Source organism: Abrus precatorius, unplaced genomic scaffold, assembly GCF_003935025.1.
Source record: "Abrus precatorius isolate BTA unplaced genomic scaffold, Abrus_2018 Scaffold7, whole genome shotgun sequence".
NCBI lineage: Eukaryota > Viridiplantae > Streptophyta > Magnoliopsida > Fabales > Fabaceae > Abrus > Abrus precatorius.
The window spans coordinates 21,061,130-21,078,775 of NW_020874417.1; the positions used below are offsets into that span (position 1 = coordinate 21,061,130).

Sequence of the window (17,646 nt, forward strand, 5' to 3'; positions counted from 1 at the left end):
GTAAGATTACACCCATAAATGCACCTTAAACTGTCGTTTTGTCGCTACAGCAAGATGTCTCTCACTACAGCGAGAAGGCGACAGTTGCATGTCTTCCTTCTAAGGACCTCTCATTACAGCGAGAATTATCTCGCTACAGCAAGAATGCCCTGCACCAAGACTTAACCTATTTCTTTTAGTCCAAATTCCAATCACACACACCTATACATACATTCACATATATTCTTATTCACACATACATTCCCATCAATTCACACACACATTCCCATCAACTAAGGCATGCTTATATCACCATTAAGTCAATCAATACACCAACACATAGCAAAACACGTATCTACCTATATTTACATACCATTAAATCATATTACAAAATTTGGGACGTTACAAGTCGGAGGCCCAAAATGCAGATGGGGTTGGGTCAGCCTATTTAGGGAAACTGCGGGTCATTAAAAATTGGGGTTTTAAGGGTAGAAGCAGTCGGGCTCAGGTGAAAAGATTGACAACAAACTAACCAGATCGCTTATTAAATTAATATTAAAAAAATAAAATCCTAGGGACACATAGTTAGTCATTGCTTAACTTAAAATGTAGTAAGTCTCCCTCTATTCTTCAGCGATGCAAGTCATTTTATCGGTCTTTCCTCTCTTTTTATCTGCTCTTCTATTTCGTTCCCAAACCAAGTGCTCTGGAGCCTCTGCTAGGGTTTTCATCTCTTAGACTCTTAGTCATGGAACCCTAAGGCTAAGGCGCATAGTCTTTCACTCTTAAGTGGCATGCTTTGGTAGGGTTTTTCACTCTTAGTCATGCTTTTCATCTCCTATTGTACGGTTTGGTCACAAGGGTTTTTAGGGCTACAATTTCACCGTCAGCAATTGAAGGCGGTCGATCTCCTATTGAGTGAGGTAATAGACTTATACTCTGTATTTTATTAAGTTGTGTTAAAGTATTTTGTTACTTTGTAATATTGGTCTGATAGCTTCTTTTTTTTTATATCTCTCTTTCTCAGATCAATTGCCAAATCGTTTGTATCTCAAGGTAATAATATTTACTTTGTTTGAAACAAAATTTGAGTAGTTTAGTTTCTAATATTACTATTTTTTTTTTCAATTTGTTATGTTGAATTGATGCAAGGTGATGTTGGCTGAAGGTGGTTTTGGGGTGTTCATTGTTTACCTTAAGCCCTTATTGTTGGAAGGTAAACTTTAGCATTTTGGTGTTCAGGTTGTCTATTATCATACTTTATGGTTTAGTTATTTGTTGATTGTTTAATGTTGTCTACCATTGTTGGTTGGTTGTATGATAATGGCTGAGCTAAGATACATGTATACTATTGTGTTACATATTTATGATGTATTCTTTGAGATTATTGCATGTTGTTGTCTCACTAATGTATAATGGCTGCTACCATGATTCTATGTATGTATGTTGAATGCCTTTGTTCTCAATCTAATAAGTGATGTTTTCTAAAATTTTCATTCACCTACCTATTGTGCCCCATTTTCCTCTATTGTTTGTTTAGTGATGATTTTTGAGAACTTAATCTCTTTCTGATTGATGATGTTTTCTGAGATCTTGTCATATTTTAATACCTGCTCTTCTCTCTGATCAATGATGGCTGCAGTCTGAGATTTTTGTGTTATGTATACTGCAAGTTCTTGATTTGTTTGTAATCAATGATGTTTTTTGAGATTTCTACCTACTTATTATGCCTTCTCTTTCCCTCTTCCTCTCGTTGTAAGTTAAGTGATGACCTCTAAGATAGTTATTGTGAGCTAATATGCCTAAGATCAGTGATGAGATATGAATACATAAGAATTTTTTAATAATTGATAAAACTTTAAGTAATGTCATTCAACACTTAAGTATAACTAGTAGTTGTTGACCTATGCTCTTCCATTGAAATAGAATGGAGGAGTTTGGTCAGCACATGCCTCTTGAAACTCAACAGCTAGTAAACCAATTGGTTGTTCCCACTATTTTTGCATCAACTTGTGTAGATCATGGTGGAAATCCATCAGATGCAAGTGCTCTTACGAATAAGAGGGGAGCAAATGCAAATGCTTCCAAGTTGACTTTAGATGTTTAGGGTAATTTCACCAAACTACCTTTGGCAAATAATGATGACATTTTCTAGGCTGCATGCAACTATTGCAAAAAAGCCTTCTATTGTCACTCTAAAATTCATGAAACATCTAGCTTGAGAAGTCATCTTCGTACTTGTCATAAATATGTACGTCCTTACTAGTGATCCAAACCAAACCGTTTTGACTTTTGGGTCTGATAGTAATGTGTTGTGTGTGGCCAACCTAAGATTCAACTTAGAAGCTTGTAGAAAAGTTATTGTGAAGTTCGTGATTTTAGATGAACAACCTTTTAGAATAGTCGAGGATGACAGATTTAGGTTACTTATCAATCAACTTCAGCCTCAATTCACCCTTCCATCTTGCCAAACACTCACTAGGGACTATTATCGACTGTTTTTGGATGAAAAAAATTAGACTTAAAGCTTTTTTTTTATGTCTGATTATAGTAGAGTTGCACTCACTACTAATTGTTGGACTTCAATTCAAAATTTAAATTACTTAACATTAACGACTCATTATATTGATAAGGAGTGAAACTACCATAAAAAAATCATTAGCTTTTTAGTTACTTCCAATCATAAAGGTGAGACCATAAGAATGCATGTTGAAGAAATTTTGAGAGAGTGGGGTCTTAGAAATGTCTTCACTATTACTGTTGACAATGCATCTTCTAATGATGTGGCTGTCAACTATTTCAAGAATAGGTTGAAGCTCTTCAATGTGCTAACCTTAGGTGGAGAATTTTTTTTACATGAGGTGTTGTGCAAACATTTTAAATTTAGTGGTGAATGATGGTTTAAAGGATATGCATGCCTCTATATCTACTATCAGAACTGCTATTAGATATGTGTGGTCATCTCCTCAAAGGCTAGCCAAATTCAAGGAGTGTGTTTATTTTTTTAAAAAATTCCTTGTAAGAAGCTAGTATGTCTTGATGTTTCCACTCATTGGAACTTAACATACCTCATGGTAGAAGCTGCTAAAAAGTTTCAAGCTGCGTTTGAGAAGTTAGATCTTGAAGATAGTTGTTTTAGACCTTTTTTTACAAGTGTAGCCCCTCCATGTAGTAGTAATTGGGAGAATGCAAGAGTTTTTGTTAAGTTTCTAAATATCTTTCATGATGCAACAAAGATCCTTTTTGCTTCCACCCATGTCACTATTCCTATTGTCTTCCACCAATTTTCTAAAATTATCATTGGTCTTTTAAAGACATGTACCCAAAAGACAGATTTGGTAAGAAAACTATCTGTTGATGTTAAACATAAGCTTTTTCAATTGTATGCTTAGTATGTTGCCCTCCATGAGGGATAACATAGGGCTATACAATCTTCTCAAGTTTCTTAACGAGAGAATTCAACTCAAACTTCTACTCCTCAAGTTACAGCCTATTCTACAAGGGCTGATGCTTACCAACAACATTTAAGAAAGAAAAGTTCAATTGATAAAAAAATGAACTTGATAGGTGTAACGCCCTGAATTTTGGTAATATTAATTATTATTATTTATATAAATCTAGATGCATATATATATGTGTGTATTTTCAGATATATGTTGTAAATATGTGAATATATATAGGTATGCATGACTGGTTGAGCTGAAAATGGGCTAAGTGCCTAAGTGCAGGGCGTGATACTGGGTTGTTCTCGCTGTAGCGAGAGGGCCCTAGGAGGAAGGACCAGAACTGTTGCCTTCTCGTTGTAGCGAGAGAGCAACAATTTGGGGCGCATTTTTGGGTGCAGTCTCGCTGTAGCGAGATTTTGCAAAAACTAGGATGCAATTTCGTCTGAGATTTTCGCTGTGGCGATAGAGGGTGTCGTTGCAGTGAGAGATGCCTTGCTACATCGAGAATTTCTTGCTGTAACGAGAGTATCGCGATCTGAGGAGTTTTAAAAGGGGGTTTAGGGATTTGAGATTCATTTCTCAAATTCCCTCTCAAATCTCTTTAATCCTCTTGACCCAAAACCTTATTCCACTGATTAATTGCCTCCAAAGCTGTTTGGGAGCTTGATTGAAGGTTGAATTAGTGTGAGGGACGCTTGGAGGTGAGTTTTAATGGTTAGGGTTTTGGTTTTTCATCCCCTTTTCTCTGTTTTCGTGGTTTCCTTGGGTTCTCATGGAGTTTCTCCATGTGTTTAGACGAAATCCGTGGTTTCCTTGGTGGATTTAGCATGTAGGTCTTCAATCCAAGGTAAGGGGGGACTCTATCCTACTCTTTTGTGCATGAATTGTTGTTATTTTGCTGAATATTGTGTTGTGCCTGAGTTAGTGGATAGGAAATTGCTGAGAAATGTAATGTGGGCCATGTGCTGTGATGTGTGAACATTATGTGTGTTGACCTGAAATTGATGGATTGTATGTAAATGTTGTATGATAGAATGAGGGCATGCATGTCGAGTGTTGTGAATGAGTATAGGCACTTGTGCGTGTATTTAAATGAATGTTGTGGAAATGTGGGTTCAAGGGCCGTGTAATATGAACGATCATTGTAGGCTATGTGTCATGTACTGTGAAATGGGATGTGAGCTGTGTGCCATGTGTAAGCATGACTATTGCATGCGGAATGAAATATGTGTGAATGGGCGTGTTAGCGTCGTTGTAATGTGCTGTGAATAGTTCAGAGATACACTGGGGATGTGAGAGATGAGGACGATAGAAATACCTTGGGGAAGAGGGAGTGGTGGTGACACCGACTGCGGAACCGGTGCACCACGGGCCACACACTGTCTTCCTGACTAGACCTCTAACTACTATCTTTGCTGAGCGATCCGTGACTGCCCACGTAGTATCCGTGAGGCGGGGGTAATCGACGACCATTCATGGTATAAATCTGTGATCACAGTGTCACAGTGAATGTGGCTGGCGTGCATGTGCATGGGTTTATGTGTTGTACTTATGGATGTGAAATGTTGCCGATGCCGTGAGTGCATCAGTGTTAAATTGACCTGAGTTGTGTGATAATGCTGCTTGTGATTATGTTTATTTAATGTATGGGAAATGTTTTAGAGTTGAGACTCTATGTTGATTGTGTGCTTTTGGGTAGTGTAGAGTACTCATACTTACATTCATTTTTCAGGTAATCAAGATAATTAGCACCGGACTCAGTGAAAGGATGGATGGACTGCTATAGGACTTAGCTTTTATTTTGAAATTGTTGTAACTAAACTAGTCTTGTAGTAGTCATTTGATATTAATTTGTAAACCTTCCCTTATTTCAAAGTATTTTATGAAAATTGGTTATTCTGATTTGTGAAATTATTATTAAATCGAAATTAAATTTAATGTGTTACAATAGGTATCTTGCTGAATCATGCTTGAGTTTTAATGATAAATTTGATCTTCTTTTATGGTGGAAACATAATAGTTCACGTTTTCCAATACTGTCCACTTTGGCAAGAGATGTACTTGTTGTTCTAGTTTCAACTGTTGCATTCGAAAGTGCGTTTAGCATTGGAGGAAGGGTCCTAGATAGCTTCAGAGATTCCTTATCTCCATAAATGACTAAAACGCTCATTTGTACCCAAAATTGGTTAAAATCCTCTCTTTTCTAATTTAAGGATAAGGACATCAATGAGGATTTTGAGATTTTAGAGACTATTATAGCAGGTAGTTTATTGTTGTTGTTTTTGGTAATTTAATAAATAAACAACTTGTTATTTTTGGTATTTTAATATTTTTTTGGTTGATCTCATGCATTTAAAACTTCTTAATTGTTAAAGGAGCTGCACTTGTGACTGGAGGGATTGGACCTGAAAGTTCTATTGATCTATCTAAGCCAATTAATATTAGCTAAGATTGCTTATAAGGTAAGTTGTGTATTTTTTTTTTAACATACTGCCTTTGTTTATTTTTTCACTTTTTTTATTTAACTTTGTTTTTGTAACTTTGTGCCTTGGTATTATTTTTTTTTCTATTTTAGCAATGACTTTTTGGAGCATGAGATATAAAAAAGCTATTTTGAATAGATGCTAATTTTGGGATGGAATATCAATTAGGTTTATTTTGGATCAAGGACTATATGGAATCCTCGAGGACAAAGTGCAGGTTCTTATTTTTTTATTTTAACATTGTCAAATGTTTTAGCAAAGTGATTTTTTGAACTAATTCTGAATTGATCTATAATTTATTTTTGTGTAGATATTTTTTACTTTTGTTGAATTATTTTGGACCATAACCATTTAAGCCCCTTTATTTTATGTTATTGATAGTAAGATGTTGCTCCCTCTCCACTAAATATATTCACGTATTAATTTGCAATATTCATGTCATTGTTTTTGTTTCATGTTATCTTATAAATTTTACTTTTATGCTCTCAATCTGATAGTAGTTTTGAAACTCAAGTCAAGATTTGTCTCACCATATCAAATCACCATTTTCATCATTTGCAACCATCATGGATAGGTATATGATATTCCCTTCTAATATTCATTCTCTTCATATGCTTAACTTTATTGCAAGTTAAATTCATTAACTGACTAAGAATTTTTATCTTTTTTGCAATGTTCCTCCATGGATTTACAAACAGGAAGGAGATGAGAGCTAATTAAGGAGTTGGAGAAAATTTTGTCTATTACTGATCAATGTTGTTGCCAATCAATACTTTTTCATATTTTTATGTTGGTTTGGTTGATTTATTTTCCTGCATAGTTTGAAAAAATATGTCATGTGGACTTGTTATTGTAGCTTGTGCATTTGAGAACTAAATTTAGGACCCAATTGATATTTCTAATTTTCCCTTCTTAAAATGCATGTGATGTGAATGAGTAGATTTTGATTGATTATTTTTATTTTATTTAAAATTTGTCGTGTAAAGCTAGATTTAGATTTATTATGATTTTAGTTCTATTTTTTTTAACTGAACTATGACTTGACTTCAATATAAAAATTTATTCTAATATATTATTTGTCATACACTGTTTTTCCAAAAATTCTAATTCTGCATTGTATTCTGTTAGGAAAAAAATGCTAATAAAGAAAAAAAATTGAAATTGGGCTTAAAAAAAGGACAAATAAGATTTTCTTATAGTTTTGAGCAACAAAAACCATTTTGGGCCCAAATTAGCCCAACCCGATTCTCTGACTCGCTCAAACTGCAATCCACTTAACCTGCAACCCGTTCAACCCAAATTTCTAGGCAAACAGTTATAGGCTTAACCATGCAAGGGTCAGTTTGAGTTGTTCTTGGGTTAACCACACCTAAACCCGCCCGACTTGATCCATTGGACAACCCTACTATACAAGAACTAAAAGACAATTTAAACTTGTCACATTAGATACTTGTTTCCCATGTAAGAAAGAGAGTTAATGTCGTTACAACGTATCCAAAGATAAAATAAAAATAAATTTGCATATAACGAATGAGATACAAATTTTTTACTTATAAAAACTAATTATAAAACATAGTTTTGAACAGGGACTAAAACATAATTTATTCCTATAAATAATTATAATTTTATAAAAGAATATTAAAAATAAATTTAAAATAATGTATTTATATGGAAAAGTTTTATTTTAAAATTAAATTTACTAGTTTTAATGCAAGATTTAAAATAGAACATGAAAGCTTCAATTTTTTTTCACTTATTATCAAATATATATTTATTTTTCAGAATCATGATTGGTTTCTTTGAAGAAAGCGATTAAAAAGGCTCCCATCAAATTTTATGCCTTGTTTAAGCATAATCAAAGTAATGAAATTTAAGCATGTTTAACTTTTTTATTTAAATATTATAATTTAAAAAATAAATTCTTTATTTATTATTTTTTTTAAACTATTTCCTTGTTTGGGTGAATCCATGTAGCAAAAGTTTTGCAAATATAGTTGACGAAATCATGTAATTTTAATTTTTTAAAAATAAATTTCATTACTAGAAGCACAAAATAAGCAAGATGTTGTCACATGTCATCGTCTCTACAATTTCACCATATGTTTGGAGAAATTAAAAGTAAGGATAACACATGTCACTATCAATAAGTTTCACTATAAAAATTATACAACTTTTGAAAAGTTGACATGTAGTGTGAACTTAACAGAATGTGCGAATAATATGACGAAACTTGCACCATGTGTTAATAATATTTGAAAAATCTAAAGGATACGCAAGTTTTGCTATATTATTCGCGCATTTTGCTAAACTCGCACCATGTGTTAACTCAGCACAAGTTGAGCCATTTTCACTGGAAATTCATCCAAATGATGACACGTGTCATCAAGAAGTTGCCAACTATTTATGGCAAAACTTCTTTATAATTTCGCCAACACATGTACCAAAATTGTAGAAATGATGACACGTGACAACATCTTACTTATTTTGTGTTTCTGACAACAAAAATTTAATTTAAAAAAAAAATAAAGTTTAACAATTTCGTCAGTTGGTGAATTTTTTTTGTTGCATAGCATATTCATTTTAGACAAAAAATAGTTTGAAAAAAATAATAAATAAAAAATTTATTTTTAAATTACAATATTTAAATAGAAAAAAGCCTGTGTAAGAAAGGATCTCAATCCTCTCCAATTTATGTGAATTTGCATTTCTAATTTTATTTTCATTTAAGCTAATTCTAATTCAGTCAAGCGAATCTGTGACCCTTCCTTCTTCCTTCCACATCCTTACCACAGTTTCAAACTTTACCATCCTCTAATAACTCAAAAGTGTTTCATGATGTCTTAACTCCAACCCCCTCTCAGCGTGGTGTTCTACGGCGGCACCATCAGCAGTCACGTGTACTCGATAGTGGCCATCACGGAGGAACTAAAAACAGTGAACTCCACATGCAAGTTTTTCTTCATTGGCACACCCAACAACATGGAAAGCATTGCAATCTCCTCCGCATGTTATTATCATATGGTTTATCTGAATTACAATGAGATTTATACAACTTTTTGTTCTCCACCGTCATGAGTAAAGCTTACTCTGTTTGTTATCCCTCTTAAGCTAAACCTTCAATTTATTATCACCTAATTGGCAACCATTCATCGTTCTAATGGCAGCTTGAACATCTTTTGGAGTATCAGAACTAACTAACCCTGCAAACTAAAGCAAATTAGATACTGGCTCTGTTGGGTTTCTCAGCTCCCTTCCTATGTGAAAAAAAGTTCAAAAATTGCAACTACAACTTCGTTCACTGTTAGATAGGGCCGATTTTTTTAGGATTTAGGGTTTAGATTGGGCTGATTTTTTACAGCAGGTTCATAACACGTGAATCTTTATTGGTTGGATTATTAAAAAAAATCTGGAGAGAAAGAATGCAATTTCGTACTCTGCAAGTGAGTTTTTTCATCATCTTGTTTGGGAGCATTGGTGTTTTATTTATTCTGCCTGTTTGTAAGCATTGTTTGTGCATTCATTGGAGACATTCTTGTATCTTTTATTGATTATAGTGAATTATTTCTTTAGTCTATACAACTTGTGATTTTTTACCTTTATCTCGAGAGATTTTTTCACATTAACAATTGTTTGTCTCTTATGCTATTTTGTGGTTTAATTTTTTCTCTATTTTTATTGGTGCTCCTCACTTATTCTTGCAAGTTTGAGAGAGTATTTTTTCACTGCTTATTACTCTCATATTGTGTTTGTGTTATTATATTGACATCTCATGAGAGTGGTATCAAAAGCTCTTTGGTTTTGTGACTGATTTATTGGCTTGCTTGAATGATGGAAGCACAAAAAAAAGGTGGTTTCTTTGAATAGAGCAAACTAACAGTTTTAGACGGGCAAAATAAAAGATTTGTTATTTGTGAAGAATATACATCTCTCTTTCTTTGTTACAAGGTCTACAAAATAGTTTAGCACTCAAAACTCTACCAAATTGTTGAAAAGCAGTTCTTCCGTTATGACCACTGTCGGGTACGGGTAAATTCTGAATATCTGCGGTACTGCCACAGAACACCATGTGAAGTGGTGGCTGGAGTTGAGACAACAGAAAACTTCTGAGTTGTTGGAGATGGTGAAGTTTGAAACTTTGGGAAGGATGTGAAGAGGGAGAAGGAAGGGTCATTGTTGGCTACGGTAAAAATAAAACCGGAAGTAGTTCCTTTTCCTGCATAAACTTGGAGAGGATCCTGATCCGTGTACAAAATATACTAACTCCTCACCACAAGTCTAATCCCAAATGTTTCCTCTCCCGTTCTTTCAAACATTGTTTTATACTTCACATACCGACACTGCCAGCGTTTGAAAAGGAGCTGCCGTCATTAGAACCGATTGCAAATAGGCATGGAGTAGAAAGCAATCACGAGGTTCAAAGGTTAAGCCGTATAGAAGCACCACAGGAATACATGGTCAGAGGCAGTGCGTGACATGGTTGTTTCATCTATCTTCTAAGAGCGTGTTTGGTTTCACGTTTAAATGGACATGAACTTACTTTTACTTTAACGATATTAATTATAATTTTTACATTAAATTTATATTTACAGAATTTTTAACTTGTTTTCAAACATTCACTTAGTTGCCAAAGTCGTACAGTACAGGGGAAACAGTTTTTTATGTTGTATTTTTTCCTTACAGAGAAAAGCCACAAGACCATACCGAACTCTTTTATAACCAATTTATACATTGTTTTAAACAAAACCCATTTTAAAGGGGAAAAAAATCAAAGATCAAAGTATATATGAACAGAAAGAAGGGAAGATCGTTGAAAGCACATACTAAGTAAGACTTCACTTAATTATTTTAAATAAGAACTCGAGATTCACCCACAGATTAGCACGATTAAGTATGTTCACAATATCACATACAAGGAACACTCATCTGGAAATTCTTCTCCTATGTTCTTGTGCATTAGAAGACCGTTGCTCCGCCATCTTGCCTTCCAACTTCCTTGCAGTTCGCTTTATAGCTGCTAGTTTCTGGCGTTGGCTATGGCTTTTCCTTTGGCTGCAACATTAACATATATAGATATAAATATAAAATAGGCACCATTTCAACAATCGAGAAAATGAATGTACACTACAAACAAAATAGATAACAAATTCCAAGATTCTTGCTAAGCTAAGATGCAACTGTATTACTGTAATTGGTTGACTTTGGTAATATGTTACGGGGAAATATTAATTCCATCACAGCTTTTCACAGTTAGACAAAATATGCAGAGTAAAACGAATATGGAATTAAAACGATACATAGAAAACGAACATGGAGAACAACTCCTGATAATTCACGTGTAACAAGTTGTGTCTTTTTAACATGCCTAAGATTGACCTGACAAGGGCATACAAAATGCACAGCTACTCAAAATAGGAAAGAAAAAGACAGCTTTCTGACCTTATAAACAGTAACCCTGCTGTCAGAACCATCCCTCCGATAGCCCAAGAAACTCTTTCACCGAATGGCATTTCCCTTACCCATTGTTGGAAATCATCAAACATCCTCAAGCCCTCACCTTGCTTGGTCAACTCAAACTGTGAAGCCTTCCACGAATCAGCAACTGAACCTAGACTTGCTTTATCACCATAGCAGGAATCTTCTTTTGAGGCAATATGTACAATACCGGATGGCTTCACTCGAAAACCTGCAGCAAGACAAAGATCTGTACCATTGGAGACCCATTCAGCAGCCCTACCACATACAAAGTCATTTACTCCACAAGGTGCTAGAATCTGGGGTTTCAAGTCAATAAAAAAATGGACATAAGGAAACATGTTAAATAAACTAAAGACAGGTGATCTAATAAATTAAACAATGTTCTGCTATAATTTATTGACAAATGACTCCAAACAAAACAGAAGAAAAAATGTAACCTTTTGTTCTTATACCAGTAGATGCAGCACTCTCAACTTATTTGCATAATCTTACATAAAAATTTTAAAAGAGAAATAATTGCCCATATACCTGTGTTTTAACATCCATAGAGAAGTAAGCATTTGAACATGCGTCGTAAATTCTCTCACATAAAGATGCACAAATAAGAGGAGGTCCAGGCTCGGTACCAACATGTGGATCACATATGGAACATTCCAACAGTTCCCATAAGTGCAAGCACTCTTGGCTAGCTTCCCCAGTAGAAGCAAGCTTCCTTACAGACAGCAGTGCAGGATATGTATGGGTTACATCACAGCAAGTCTTTTTACGAAAAACACGGCAAAGGGTCAAATCTTTAGGACCCTTTCTGGGAGGGTTTCCCTCAAATTTGAATGGAGGGAAACGACCCCCTTGAGAAACACACACTCCACTGGATTTACCTGCATCCACAAAAGAGAAAGAGAATTGAAAACCGCAGGCATACACGAATATTATTCTGCTATAATTTCATTTAACAAAGAAGCAGTAACAAGCAAAATTGAAATGATAAACTTTGGCTTTGACCTACCAAAATAATTTATAAGATACCTAACTTGAGTAGATACTTTTTACAATTGCACAACCAGCAGATTGTTACAACATTTGATAACAAGGTGCATTAAAACCCCAAATTTTCTATAGAGGCAAACTCTACTCAGTTACTATGTACATTAAACACATTATTTCTTGCAAACAAAAAATGTGGAAAATGGAATAAAGATTGAATTACAAGGCAGGTTGTGATAACAGAAAAGTAACACCTGTACAATATTCTGCCAAATATGAATTACAATATGCCTACACAAGATGAAGTTGTTCACTTCTCATTATGAATTCTTTTATCAGGATTTCTTCCCATGATAATTTTTCAACAAAAATGTGCATTATAACTCCGCCTATGGCCCCACAGTCCATCCCAATCCTGAGTAAAGGAGAAAGGTTATGTTAGGCTTTCGACAGCCAAAGTAAAACTTGTCAAAATCTTTTACACAGATCACTGACGATGATATAATGCTAGGGTTAGGTCATTACATTACGCAAAAGCAATCTGTTGTATAGCTCAGGCGCAGGGTCAAATGAGCTAGAGCCTAGAGCCACTGCACTGGCCCTTAGATGTAGTGTTAAAATGACCAACGATCCTCACATTTGGCTAGACAAATGTGGATAAAAAAAGTTAGTTCAGGAATGAGTGTTTTGGTTTGGTTGGTGGAATATCGGTACTTTGATAGGAAAGTTGTTAAAAGTGGTAGAGACTATGATTTGTAAAAAGATTAACACCATGTGCCTTTAAGAAACAAAGTGGGTTGAATATAAGGCTAAGGAACTCAATATTATAGATTTTAAACTTTGGTATACAGAAAAAGTCAAAGAAAAAAACAAAGTAAGCATAATTATGGATAACACTTGGAAAAATAATGTGTTAGAGTTTAAAAGAATTTGGAGACAGGATCATATCTTTGAAGTTATTGGTTGCACAAGATACTATTAATATCATTAGTGCTTATACCCCATAAGATGGCTCAAAAGCTCTTTTGAAAGCAAAGTTTTGAGATGGTTTAAAGGGGTCAATCTAAGACATTTCACAAGCCAAAAATATTTTCATAGGCGGAGACTTAAGTAGTCATGTTTGGTTGTGAGACAAGACAGTTTGCAAAAGTTTATAATGGTTTTAGTTTTAAAGAATTAAACAAGGGAGGATGATTTATCCTTAATTTCTTAATAGGTTACAACTTCAAGATTATCAACAATTCTTTTGAGCAGAGAGAGAGAGAAACATCTTATCATTTTTAAGAGTAGGGTCTCAAGGTTGCAAATCGATTTCTTTTTTGGTAAGAAATCTAAACAAAAGAATTTGCAAGGATTATAAAGTGATTCCAAGAGAGTCTTACTACACAGTATAGGGTCTTCGTCCTTAATGTTCATTTCAAGACTAGTAAATAGAGAATTTAACAAGTTATTGTTTCACAAATCAAGTGATAGCTACTTAAAGGTGAAAAATAATTGAACTTTTAGAAGCAGATACTACTAGAAGAGGGTAGCTTGAATGCATAAGGTAGTGTTACCATCATGGACCAAAAGATAAGAAATCATGATGGTGAAATAAAAGTGTGCAAAAGAATAGTAGAAAAATAAGAGGATGTGTTTAAAACTTTGCATGTATGTAACAATGCTGAAAATTGGGCAAGGTATTGGAACAAGAAATGAGACAAAAAAAAGCAGTGAATGAAACACGTTCTAAGGCCTCTGAGGAGTTCTATCAAGATTTTAGGACAAAATATGGGGAAAAAAATATTTATAAGTTTTCCAAAAGTAGAGAAAAAAATCTAGAAATTTGGATCAAGTTAAATATATTAAGAATGAAAAAAAAAATATTGATTTCAAATCAAGATATCAAAGATAGATGGGTGAACTATTTCTATAAATTTTTAACAATAGACGAGGACTAAATGGAAACATAGAAAAATTAGAAATTCAAGTGAATGATCTAACTTTGGCATATTAACATAGAATTCAAGTTGGAAAAGTAAAGAAAACTCTTAACAAGATCAATAATGATAAAGCAGTTATCCATGATAATATCTCTATTAAAGTTTGAAAAAATTTGGTAAAACAAGGAATTGAGTAATTTACTAAGATCTTTAATAAAGATCTAAGAATATGTCAGATAAATGGAAAAAGAACACTTTGGTCCCTATATAAAAAAATAAGAGTGATATCCAAAATTGTACAAATTATAAAGAGATTAAACTTATGAATCACACTATAAAGTTGTAGGAAAAAGTGATCAAACATAGATTACAGAATAAAACTTGAATTACAGAAAATTAATTTGGTTTTATTCAAGGAAGGTCTACAACAAAAACTGTATATCTTTCACAAAAATTGATGAAAAGGTATTGCTGTAAAGAAAGAGATTCGCATGATTTATATTAACTTGAAAAAAACATATGACTGTGTACTAAGAGAAGCGTTATGGAAGGCTTTAGAACATAAAAGGATTTATGTGCATATATTTGAGCTATACAAGACATATATAAAGGGATAACTATGTGTAAGAATTTTTGAAGGTGTATATAAAAATTTCCTATGGGATAGACTAAAGCTTCACTTTCAGTTCTTACTTGTTTAACCTAGTCCTAAATGTACTTACAAGAGACATTAAAAAGATTACCCATAAATGCATGTTCTTTAGAAACAACATAGTATTGGTTGTGGATTCAAAGAAAAGGTTAATGTTAAATTTTAGTTAGGGAGAGAGACTTTAACGATTTTTGTTTGAGCAAAAAACAATTTGAAGGTCATGCGTTGAAAGTTAAAATTAAAGATGATATTATACCACGTCTCTAAGTTCAAGTATTTAGGATCAATTCTACATAATGACGAAAAAATTAATAAAGATGTTACTCATAGAATAAAAGTTGGGTGGTTAAAGTGAAAAAAATAAATTATTTGAGACTATAAAGTACTCATTATGCAGAAAATAAAGTTTGAACGTACTCGTACTATAATACAATCATCTATCCTATATGGTAATGCATGATAAATCTTAAAAACACAACACAAGAAAAAAATGAGAGTGAAAAAAATGATAATGTTACTAAGGTGGATAAATGATCACACGAGAAAGGACAAGATAAGAAATGATTATATACATGAAAGTGTTAAAATAACACTTATAGTGAAAAAGATGAATGAAAATTGTCTTAAATGGTTTAGTCACATACAGATAAGACCTTTAAAGGCATCAATGAATAACGGAAATGACATAACTTTTAGTCTAGTAAAAAAAAGGACAAAAGAGACTTAGAAGAATCCTAGAGGAAGTTATTAAAAAGTATCTTTTAATTGATAGTATTATGTGATCTGTATAATCGACCTCACCTAGTCGAATAAGACTTGTTTGTTGTTGTTATAGATATACATTAAGCATGCCCATTTTAGCATTAGTTGAACAAAGAAGAGTGCAGAAACTAGGATGAAAAAAGGATCCCTAAAAGCTAAGCTGAATGACATATACATTGGTACCGTGAGAAGGAAGGCAGAAACAGTCGTAAATAGTTTAAACCCAGGGTACAAAAGTTTATCTCGACATTATTCGGGATTCTGGTTCTAAAGCCAGTTTATATAACTAGCTTCCACAAGCCCATGCAAGCTTTATATCCAAATCTGAGCTTATCAATTAGTTCCATTAAGATTGCCCTTTGAGTTTTGACTTTTGAGTATACTTCACCAACTCAATGGACCGCCAAAATAGCATTGGATGACTTGGGTCTAATAGAACAGAACACGTTATCAATCATGAAAATGAGATCAAAGAATAAACCACTCAATGTCTTCCCTGTGAGCGTCAAATTACTACTGATAAAAACTGAACCTTGTAACACCAATTCAAAAACAAAAATCTGTGTCTCTCTAAGAAGACAAAACAACTTAGGAAGGGATTTCACACAACCACGACGCCAGAGCATCAGAAAGGAACAAATTTAAGAATTGCCCCGATCCTAAACTATCACACTACTCACTACTGAAACTACACACTATTTCAAAAAGGAGAAAAAAAATTTCCTTTCTTGTTTTCCTGCGTGTATCCTTGCTTATAACTTATCGTGATTAAATAATGAATAAAAAGACAATTGTTGATAACAAATAAAATTTGCAAATCAATATGATTTTTATTTATCTAAAAGAAAAAAAGTTAAAAGAGAGAGAAGGTAACCAGAGGTGTGAGGAAAGAAGAGGAGCAAAATCAGGAAGCCATATTCCATATTCTTAGGTCCAAGCCGGGAGTGGAACTCCATACCCGCAAAACCACCATAGTGTGACCTTGATTTCATGGGGTTTCCAAAACTTGCGACTGCACCCAAACACGGTGCAATTGAATCCGAACCGAAGTTCTCAACTCTTTTCTGTTTTGTTAATACATCAAGGCTTAAAAAGGCTATAGGCCCAGCCCAAGGCTGAACCCAACAAGAGGACCCACGGAACTAAGCGAAATATTGTGTGTTGGTCGTTTATTCTAATCCTGGATAATGAAAATGCCACTGATTTGGGCCACTATATATATTACCTGCGAGCCCACAGTCAAGACCGAACGAAACCCGTCAATTTTATTTATTTTATTTTATTATTTTCTTAAAAAAAATACCCTCTAACTGACGGTAAGAATTAATCATTTTTAAGGCAGAAAAATTAGCAAAGTTGCAACAAAATAAGTTTGTCTTCCAATTTGTTAAATAAAATGTAGAGTTTATATTTTAAATTTGAATTCAAATTAAAATGAAAACTTTTTAACTTCATCTAATTAAGTTTTATGTCAGCTAGACTTACAAAAAGTTCAAAAAATTAAAATTTTAATATGGCTTAAATATAATTTTTGTGAACTTAAATTAGATTTAAACATTTATTGTTCAACTTGTTAAAATTTGTTACTTACAATAAACTATCCCAACAAGTTAACAATTTGTTTTCTCAATTATAGTTAGTATAATATCTCTTTCTTGACAGAAAGTTTTTGATAGACATTAATTAACGTGCTTAAAAATTTGATGGCGTTAGTTATTTATATTTCATTGATTTTTCATATATCTTTCATACGTCAAATTATTTTGTTCAAGATATAATAAGATATTAAATATCAATGTCTCTTTCCTAATAAAAAGTTGAACTAAAATTTCCTAGTTTTCTAACAAATTAATTCCTTCACTTTCAATGAAACTCCAATGAGAATTTGATTAACTTTCAAATAATGTGTTTATAGAAGAGCAGTGGATCTTAAGTTTTGGTAG

General features: G+C 33.4%; 1 protein-coding gene across 1 annotated transcript; it reads right to left on the bottom strand.

The window, feature by feature from the left end:
- Positions 1 to 10,609: 10,609 nt before the first annotated feature.
- On the bottom strand, positions 10,610 to 16,757 carry LOC113872923. The gene is made up of 4 exons (XM_027510813.1): positions 16,578 to 16,757; positions 11,912 to 12,261; positions 11,345 to 11,679; positions 10,610 to 10,957 (listed from the first exon to the last, which is right to left on the bottom strand). The coding sequence occupies exons 1-4, from the start codon at positions 16,693 to 16,695 to the stop codon at positions 10,828 to 10,830; spliced, it is 933 nt and encodes a 310-aa protein (XP_027366614.1). The 5' UTR covers positions 16,696 to 16,757; the 3' UTR covers positions 10,610 to 10,827.
- Positions 16,758 to 17,646: the final 889 nt, after the last annotated feature.

Excerpts from the sequence above, each read along its gene's own strand:
- LOC113872923 (XM_027510813.1), bottom strand. The coding sequence starts at position 16,695 with ATGAAATCAAGGTCACACTATGGTGGTTTTGCGGGTATGGAGTTCCAC. Across the intron at positions 12,262-16,577 it reads CTTCTTTCCTCACACCTCTG|GTAAATCCAGTGGAGTGTGT; the intron begins GTTACCTTCTCT and ends TTGTGGATGCAG. Across the intron at positions 10,958-11,344 it reads GCAGGGTTACTGTTTATAAG|CCAAAGGAAAAGCCATAGCC; the intron begins GTCAGAAAGCTG and ends TTAATGTTGCAG.